At 53.3% G+C, this 9,959-nt stretch overlaps 1 protein-coding gene across 1 annotated transcript; it reads left to right on the forward strand.

Annotated features, from left to right (window-relative positions):
* The first annotated feature begins 2,229 nt into the window (after nucleotides 1–2,229).
* Nucleotides 2,230–8,476, forward strand: NUPR1 (nuclear protein 1, transcriptional regulator). Its single transcript, XM_063935316.1, has 3 exons — nucleotides 2,230–2,640; nucleotides 3,051–3,203; nucleotides 8,090–8,476. The coding sequence occupies exons 1-2, from the start codon at nucleotides 2,538–2,540 to the stop codon at nucleotides 3,194–3,196; spliced, it is 249 nt and encodes an 82-aa protein (XP_063791386.1). The 5' UTR covers nucleotides 2,230–2,537; the 3' UTR covers nucleotides 3,197–3,203; nucleotides 8,090–8,476.
* The last annotated feature ends 1,483 nt before the right edge of the window (nucleotides 8,477–9,959 follow it).

Raw genomic sequence — 9,959 nt, forward strand, 5'->3', positions numbered from 1 at the left:
CTCCACATAAACAGACTTTGCCTGTTTCATAGTTTATTATTTGCTTATTGCACATTAATTATATTAGTGCCTCAGTTTCAGTGTGGCAAGACCCCTCTACAGCCCCCAGAGAGACTCCATGACATATGGGGTAATTCAGAGTTGATCGTAGCAGCAAATTTGTTAGCAGATGGGCAAAACCATGTGCACTGCAGGGGGGCAGATGTAACATGTGCAGAGAGAGTTAGATTTGGGTGGGTTATTTTGTTTCTGTGCAGGGTAAATACTGCCTGCTTTATTTTTACACTGCAATTTAGATTAGTTTGAACACACCCCACCCAAATCTAACTCTCTCTGCATATGTTACATCACCCCCCCCCCCCCCCTTCCCTGCAGTGCACATGGTTTTGCCCATCTGCTGACAAATTTGCTGCTACGATAAGGTCTGAATTAGGCCCATAGGGGTCATTCCGAGTTGATCGCTCACTAGCAACTTTTTGCAGCGCTGCGATCAGGTCAAAATTTCGCAAAACTGCACATGCGTATGCACCGCAATGCGCAGGCACGTCGTATGGGTACAAAGCGAATCATTGCTGGGCGATGGATTTAACGAAGAATCCATTCGCACAGCCGATCGCAAGAAGATTGACAGGAAGAAGGAGTTTGTGGTGGCAACTGACCGTTTTCTGGGAGTGGTTGGAAAAACGAAGGCGTGTCCAAGCGTTTGCAGGGCGGGTGTCTGACGTCAATTTCCAGGACCGGACAGGCTGAAGTGATCGCAGCGGCTGAGTAAGTTCAGAGCTACTCAGAAACTGCACAAACTGTTTTTGTACCGCTCGGCTGCACAGGCGTTCGCACACTTGCAAAGCGAAAATACACTCCACTGTGGGCGGCGACTATACGTTTGCACGGCTGCAAAAAGTTGCTAGCGAGCGATCAACTCGGAATGACCCCCATAGTACTCTGTGATATATTTATATCAGCCAGCAGGAAGCGTTAACCCGAGTCTGAGGGTCTCTGAGGGGATTCCACCTGCTCAGCACCAAGGGACTGCCACAGCTGACAGCTCCCTACAAGCATCTCTCACCAGGATTACCATCAGTATAAGACACTCAGGTGTGATGTTCTGCAGGAATCTGCTTATAGGATATATAGCACATAGCATGCAATGTGTACAGAACACAGAGGTAGAGCTCTGCAGGGCATTCCACTGGTATATACACGGGAGTAATGTTCTGCAGGGATCTGCTAATATACATAGGTGTGATGCACTGCACATATCCTGTAATGTACAGAACACAGCGGCAATGCTCTGCAGAGCATTCCAGTGATATTGGATACAGAAGAGAGATGTTCTGCAGAGATCTGCGAATACTGTATATAGGAAATAGGAGTGATGCTCTGCACATATCCTGTAATGTACAGAACACAGTGGCAATGCTCTGCAGGGTATTTCAGTGGTATCACAAACAGGGGAGTGACGTTAGCAGTATGCTGCACGAATAGGGAATGATGATCTGCAGAGCTGTAACTCTGCAGGACACTACAGCCTACATGGGGCGTATCATGTCAGACTGGTGTCACACCTGCAGCTTTGGAACGTGCATTATATCTGCTAGTGACAGGAAACATGCAGGGTATATAGCTCTTTGTATCACTATGGTTACAGTTATTACAATATGGATTCTATACTGTGTACAGGGGTAAAGGCTGACTCAGGTGGTCATTCTGATGCCTCTAGCCCAGGCATGTCCAAACTGCGGCCCTCCAGCTGTTGAGAAACTACACATCCCAGCATGCCCTGACACAGCTTTAGCATTCTCTGACAGCAAAACTGTGTCAGGGAATGCTGGGATATGTAGTTTCACAACAGCTGGAGGGCCGCAGTTTGGACATGCCTGCTCTAGCCCATGGTCAATGGGGGTAATTCAGACCTGATCGTAGCAGCAAATTTGGCCAATACCATGTGCACTGCAGGTGGAGCAGATGTAACACGTGCAGAGAGAGTTAGATTTGGGTGGGGTGTGTTCAAACTGAAATCTAAATTGCAGTGTAAAAATAAAGCAGCCAGTATTTACCCTGCACAGAAACAATATAACCCACCCAAATCTAATTCTCTCTGCACCTGTTACATCTGCCCCCCCCCCCCTGCAGTGCACATGGTTTTGCCCAACTGCTAACAAATTTGCTGCTGCGATCAACTCTGAATTACCCCCAATGTCTGTAAGGGCTCGGCGGCTGTGTGACACTCTGCAGGCCCTGGGCTCAGCCCAGGCAGCAGAACAGGGGAGAGATGCTCTGCAGAGATGGTGTAATCTGAGGTAAACACACAGGGCAGGCTGCAGCCTGATGCAATGTGAGGGAGGAGGACGACGAGGAGGAGGAAGAGGAATAGACAGGAGGAGTCACTCTGACTATAAAGGAGACACACAAAGGAAAGAGAGAAAAACAACTCAGCACAGAGACAGTCAGAGAGACAGAGACACCGCTGCAGGAGACAGACCACACCTAACAGCCACACTCCCGGGATATCAGAGACCCCTCAGGACACAGCAGACATGACCACCTCATACGTACAAGCTGACAAGCTGCAGCCCACCGACTTCGAAGTGCGATACTTCGACGACTACGAGTACTACAACCTCACCGACCGCTACGCCTGTAAGTACTTATGTATGACCAGCTGTTTATATAGCGTGCTGCACAGCTGTAACCCTCACAGCACTGAGCTCTGGGAACCTGCGACTCTTCAGCTGTTGCGGAACTGCAAGTCCCAGCAAGTCCTGCCAAAACATCTGCTGGGACTCCTAGTTCCGCTAGAGCTGAAGACCCCTGTTGCCGACCAGTCATAGACCCTCTATAGCTATAAGAAGTTATTGGGGGAGATGAATCAAACCTCTGAGAAAGATAAAGTGGAGACGTTGCCCATAGCAACCTATAATGTATCTAGCGCAGTCTATAAACGTATGAGAACCCTGTACACTTGCAGATACTTCTGTGGCACTAGGGAAAGCGTCTTATTGCCCACCAGCTCTGCCCCGAGCTCTGAGCATCTGCTTCTCTCCCCCCAGTACCCACTGCTGCCAGGAAAGGCCGCACAAAGAAAGAAGCCAGTGACAACACCAACAGGGACAACCCCAGCGGCCACGAGAGGAAGATTGTGGACAAGCTGCAGCGCAGCGAGGGCAAGAAAAAGGGCAAGGCCGGAAAAGAGTGAGGCTCAGGTGAGTGGCAGGGGGAGGTGGGGGACAGCTCCAATGTGGGTGGATAGGGGAGGGGTGTGATAGGTGCTGGATATAGGGGGGTAGGATAGGTAATGGATATGGGGGGGTATTATAGGTGCTGGATATATGGGGGGGGGGGGTGTATGGCAGGTGCTAGAGACGGGGGGGGGGGGGGTACGGTAGGTGCTGGATACAGGGGGGGGGGGTGTACGGTGGATGCTGGATACAGGGGGGGGGGGTGTACGGTAGATGCTGGATACGGGCGGGGGGGGTGTACGGTAGGTGCTGGATACAGGGGGGGGTGGTGTACGGTAGGTGCTGGATACGGGGGGGGGGGTGTACGGTAGGTGCTGGATACGGGGGGGGTGTACGGTAGGTGCTGGATACGGGGGGGGTGTACGGTAGGTGCTGGATACGGGGGGGGGGTGTACGGTAGGTGCTGAATATGGGGGTGTGATATATGGTAGGTGCTGGATACGTGGGGGGTGTATGGTAGGTGCTGGATACGGGGGGGTGTACGGTAGGTGCTGGATACGGGGGGGGGGGTTGTACGGTAGGTGCTGGATACGGGAGGGGGGTGTACGGTAGGTGCTGTATACGGGGGGGGAGGGGTATGGTTAGTGCTGGATATGGGGGGGTGTATGGTAGGTGCCAGATACGGGGGAGTATGGTAGGTGCTGGATACGGGGGGGGGGGGGGGTGTATGGTAGGTGCTGGATACGGGGGGGGGGTATGTTAGGTGCTGGATACGGGGGGGGGTGTATGGTAGGTGCTGGATACGGGGGGGGTGTATGGTAGGTGCTGAATATGGGGGGGGGGTGTACGGTAGGTGCTGGATACGGGGGGGTGTACAGTAGGTGCTAGATACGGGGGGGGGGGGGGGGTGTACAGTAGGTGCTAGATACGGGGGGGGGGGTGTTAGGTGCTGGATACGGGGGGGGGTGTATGGTAGGTGCTGGATACGGGGGGGGGGTGTATGGTAGGTGCTGAATATGGGGGGGGGTGTATGGTAGGTGCTGAATATGGGGGGGGTGTACGGTAGGTGCTGGATACGGGGGGGGTGTACAGTAGGTGCTAGATACGGGGGGGGGGGGTGTACGGTAGGTGCTGGATACGGGGGGGGGTGTATAACAGGTGCTGGATATGGGGGGGGGTGTATGGTAGGTGCTGGATATGGGGGGGTATGATAGGTGCTGGATATGGGGGGGGGGTATGATAGGTGCTGGATATGGGGGGGTATGATAGGTGCTGGATATGGAGGGGGGGGTGTATGATAGGTGCTGGATATGGGGATGTGTGTATGGTAGGTGCTGGATATGGGGGGGTGTATGGTAGGTGCTGGATATGGGGGGGGGGGGGGGGGGAGTGTATGATAGGTGCTGGATACCGGGGTGTATGATAGGTGCTGGATTGAGAGGAGGGAGCGTATGATAGGTGCTGCATATGGGAGGTGCTGGATTGGGGGTCGGGGGGGGGGGGGGGGGAAGTATGATAGGTGTTGGATATGGGAGGTGAGCATATGATAGGTGCTGGATTGGGGGGGCGGAGTATGATAGGTCATGGATATGGGGGGAGGGGGAGTGTATGATAGGTGAGCATATGATAGGTGCTGGATTGGGGGGGGCGGAGTATGATAAGTGCTGGATATGGGGGGGGGGGGAGTGTATGATAGGTGCTGGATATGGGGGGGGGATTATAATAGGTGCTGGATTGGGAGGGGGGGAGCGTATTATAGGTGCTGGAATGGGAGGGGGGAGCGTATTATAGGTGCTGGAATGGGAGGGGGGAGCGTATTATAGGTGCTGGAATGGGAGGGGGGGGGGGGGGAAGTATGATAGGTGCTGGATATGGGGGGGGAGGGGGAGTGTATGATAGGTGCTGGATTGGGAGGGTGGGCGGAGTATGATAGGTGCTGGATTGGGACGGTGGGCGGAGTATGATAGGTGCTGGATTGGGAGAGAGTATGATAGGTGTTGGATATTGGGGGAGGGGGAAGGAGAAGAGTACGCTAGGTGCTGGATATGGGGGGGGGGGGGGGGGGGAGTGTATTATGGGTGCTGGATATGAGGAGGGGGGAGAAGAGAATAAGAGTACGCTAGGTGCTGGATATGGGGGGGGCAGTGTATGATAGGTGCTGGATATGAGGAGGGGGGAGAAGAGAATAAGAGTACGCTAGGTGCTGGATATGGGGGGGGGGGGGGGGGAGTGTATGATAGGTGCTGGATATGAGGAGGGGGGAGAAGAGAATAAGAGTACGCTAGGTGCTGGATATGGGGGGGGGCAGTGTATGATAGGTGCTGGATATGAGGAGGGGGGAGAAGAGAATAAGAGTAGACTAGGTGCTGGATATGGGGGGGGGGGGGGGGGGGGGAGTGTATGATAGGTGCTGGATATGAGGAGGGGGGAGAAGAGAATAAGAGTACGCTAGGTGCTGGATATGGGGGGGGGGGGGGGGAGTGTATGATAGGTGCTGGATATGGAGGGGGGGGGGAATTAGAGAATAAGAGTACGCTAGGTGCTGGATATGGGGGGGGGGGGTGTATGATAGGTGCTGGATATGGGGGGGGGGAGAGGGGAATTAGAGAATAAGAGTACGCTAGGTGCTGGATATGGAGGGGGGAGTGTATGATAGGTGCTGGATATGGGGGGGGGATTAGAGAATAAGAGTACGCTAGGTGCTGGATATGGGGGGGGGGGGGTGTATGATAGGTGCTGGATATGGGGGGGGGAGAGGGGAATTAGAGAATAAGAGTACGCTAGGTGCTGGATATGGAGGGGGGAGTGTATGATAGGTGCTGGATATGAGGAGGGGGGAGAAGAGAATAAGAGTAGACTAGGTGCTGGATATGGGGGGGGGGGGGGGGAGTGTATGATAGGTGCTGGATATGAGGAGGGGGGAGAAGAGAATAAGAGTACGCTAGGTGCTGGATATGGGGGGGGGGGGGAGTGTATGATAGGTGCTGGATATGGAGGGGGGGGGGAATTAGAGAATAAGAGTACGCTAGGTGCTGGATATGGGGGGGGGGGGGTGTATGATAGGTGCTGGATATGGGGGGGGAGAGGGGAATTAGAGAATAAGAGTACGCTAGGTGCTGGATATGGAGGGGGGAGTGTATGATAGGTGCTGGATATGGGGGGGGGGATTAGAGAATAAGAGTACACTAGGTGCTGGATATGGGGGGGTGTGTATGATAGGTGCTGGATATGGGGGGGGGGGAAGAGGGGCATTAGAGAATAAGAGTACGCTAGGTGCTGGATATGGGGGGGGGGTGTATGATAGGTGCTGGATATGGGGGGGGGGGAGAGGGGCATTAGAGAATAAGAGTACACTAGGTGCTGGATATGGGGGGGGGTGTATGATAGGTGCTGGATATGGGGGGGGGGGAGAGGGGCATTAGAGAATAAGAGTATGCTAGGTGCTGGATATGGGGGGGGGGGTGTATGATAGGTGCTGGATATGGGGGGGGGGGAGAGGGGCATTAGAGAATAAGAGTACACTAGGTGCTGGATATGGGGGGGGGGGTGTATGATAGGTGCTGGATATGGGGGGGGGGGAGAGGGGCATTAGAGAATAAGAGTACACTAGGTGCTGGATATGGGGGGGGGTGTATGATAGGTGCTGGATATGGGGGGGGGGGGGAGAGGGGCATTAGAGAATAAGAGTATGCTAGGTGCTGGATATGGGGGGGGGGTGTATGATAGGTGCTGGATATGGGGGGGGGGGAGAGGGGAATTAGAGAATAAGAGTACGCTAGGTGCTGGATATGGGGGGGGGGGGGGTGTATGATAGGTGCTGGATATGGGGGGGGAGAGGGGAATTAGAGAATAAGAGTACACTAGGTGCTGGATATGGGGGGGGGGGTGTATGATAGGTGCTGGATATGGGGGGGGGGGGGGGAGAGGGGCATTAGAGAATAAGAGTACACTAGGTGCTGGATATGGGGGGGGGGTGTATGATAGGTGCTGGATATGGGGGGGGGGAGAGGGGCATTAGAGAATAAGAGTACACTAGGTGCTGGATATGGGGGGGGGGTGTATGATAGATGCTGGATATGGGGGGGGGGGGAGAGGGGCATTAGAGAATAAGAGTACACTAGGTGCTGGATATGGGGGGGGGTGTATGATAGGTGCTGGATATGGGGGGGGGGAGAGGGGCATTAGAGAATAAGAGTATGCTAGGTGCTGGATATGGGGGGGGGGTGTATGATAGGTGCTGGATATGGGGGGGGGGGGGGAGAGGGGCATTAGAGAATAAGAGTATACTAGGTGCTGGATATGGGGGGGGGTGTATGATAGGTGCTGGATATGGGGGGGGGGAGAGGGGCATTAGAGAATAAGAGTACGCTAGGTGCTGGATATGGGGGGGGGGTGTATGATAGGTGCTGGATATGGGGGGGGGGAGAGGGGCATTAGAGAATAAGAGTACGCTAGGTGCTGGATATGGGGGGGGGTGTATGATAGGTGCTGGATATGGGGGGGGGGGAGAGGGGAATTAGAGAATAAGAGTACGCTAGGTGCTGGATATGGGGGGGGGGGGGGGTGTATGATAGGTGCTGGATATGGGGGGGGGGGGGAGAGGGGAATTAGAGAATAAGAGTACGCTAGGTGCTGGATATGGGGGGGGGGTGTATGATAGGTGCTGGATATGGGGGGGGGGGGGGGTGTATGATAGGTGCTGGATATGGGGGGGGGAGAGGGGAATTAGAGAATAAGAGTACGCTAGGTGCTGGATATGGTGGGGGGGGGGGGGGGGGAGTGTATGATAGGTGCTGGATATGGGGGGGGGGGGGAGGGGAATCAGAGAATAAGAGTACGCTAGGTGACGGGATGGAAGTAGCTTTATATACCTGCACCTGAGTACATGCGTTGTTGGCTTCTTCCCCCAGGTTTCCTCTCCGGACGGCACCAGGGCACAGGATATAATGGCATGTGACAGACACAGAGAACTCGGAGAGCCTGGGAGGACGGGTGGAAGACTCTGCCCCCTACCAGGAACACACAGAGAAGATGCTGGAGGGGGCTGGATGTAGGCCAGCTGCAGAGCGTTGCAGATCACACTGAGTGAGCGGGAGCTGCAGAGCATTGCACTCTTTCTAGTAGCACGGAGCTGATTATTGCTCTGGTAATGATCTCCCGCCGGTGGTGTGGTTGCAGTGATTCCTTAGTGATTGGATGGTTATATAGGGTGCGGCTCCATTGACACACGCATGGCTGTTAAGAATGGAGGACACGTAACTAGAGGAATAGTAAATAAAGATGTTTATTGAACCATTTCCTGGGTCTTGTGTGTAATCTATTATTAAACATGGAAAAGACAGGGACAGGCAGCGCATCTTCAAAGAGAATTCACAATCGTTCCGATTTTAACCAGACCCCCCCCTTCCAGACCATAATGGCAGCCTCCGGGCCCTGATACAAAGGGGTATACGTAACAGGTTGTATGGTCCAGGAACTGGCACAATCCCGACTGTTAAAGCTGTAGATTTAAAGCGGCAATAATTTAAAAAGGCAAAACCAGCATTATTTTGCCTTCTTAAATTATTGCCGTTTTAAATTTACAGCCTTAATCGTCGGGATTGCGCCAATAACAACAACATATACCCCAAAATACCTGTCCAAACCGGGGTAACGGCACCAACACTGCTCTGCGGCCACCCCAGAAAACACCCATGTGCAGACCCCAGTATTGCTCCAAGTTCCCTAATTACTGAGATACCCCCCCTTCCTTCAACACAACCCTCATGTGCCCCCAACTGCCCTGCTGGTGCCATCGGTCCCTAGGGGTCTATTCATGAAGCAGTGAAAAGTGTGGAGAAGTGAGCCTGTGGAGAAGTTGCCCATGGCAACCAATCAGCTGCTCCAGACAATTGTATAGTATGCAAATTATAAATGTTACTTCAATGCTGATTGGTTGCCATGGGCAACTTCTCCACACGTTTCACTGCTTCATGAATAGACCCCTAGTCACAGCTATAAGGATCTCCCATCAGAGACAGCCACAGCAAAAACCACGCCACTGGGTTTGTCACCACAATATAGGTCTGCTGTTGCGATGAGTGATAGCAGAAGTTCCAGCCAATGAACCGGTCACCTACGTGACCTCCTAGAACTGTGGCACTGTAAGGGGCCGGTGATAATAGGACACATCTTAAAGGTATGGAGTAGGTGTAGACTACCCCTGCTTTGTAAGAATCTGTGTACGGCCTCTGTGGAGCCCCGCACACTGACAACTGGTCGCGATAATGACGTAGAAGGTTCACGCTACTAGGAACATACATTTACATATAGGTCTGGCGCAGCTGTCATGCACGCAACCGTCCTAAACAGCAGCCAATCCCTAACTATTTTATTCATCTAGTGACCATTAGTTGATAAAAGAAAGAATGTGATTGGCCGATATGGCACAACGCACATTTGACACTTGTGTTCATAAATAGGCTCCAGCGTTGCTCACTGCCGTGCGGCGGGAATGTAACACGCCGCCGGATCAGAACGCCGTCACATCGTCATAAGTGAACCCATCTCTTACACATAGCGGCAGCAGCCATTTTGTGGGCAGGGTCAGGAAAGCAGCGTAGGCCTTGCCTAATGACATCACTGCGACACTGCCTTATAATCAGTAGGCCGGACTCAGAGCAGTGATATCATGGGTCCTTAGAGAATGGACAGGCTGTATTCTCACATAATTTACCTCAGAAAAACAATATGGCAGCCACCTGGTGCAGTGACAGGAACATTAATGGGGCACTGTCACGG

This window comes from Pseudophryne corroboree, chromosome 7 (assembly GCF_028390025.1).
Source record: "Pseudophryne corroboree isolate aPseCor3 chromosome 7, aPseCor3.hap2, whole genome shotgun sequence".
Taxonomy (NCBI): domain Eukaryota; kingdom Metazoa; phylum Chordata; class Amphibia; order Anura; family Myobatrachidae; genus Pseudophryne; species Pseudophryne corroboree.

What these genes read in the sequence shown, in the direction of transcription:
- NUPR1 (XM_063935316.1), top strand. Translation starts at nt 2,538, where the DNA reads ATGACCACCTCATACGTACAAGCTGACAAGCTGCAGCCCACCGACTTC. An exon ending in CCTCACCGACCGCTACGCCT is followed by an intron (nt 2,641 to 3,050) that starts GTAAGTACTTAT and finishes CTCTCCCCCCAG; the next exon opens with TACCCACTGCTGCCAGGAAA.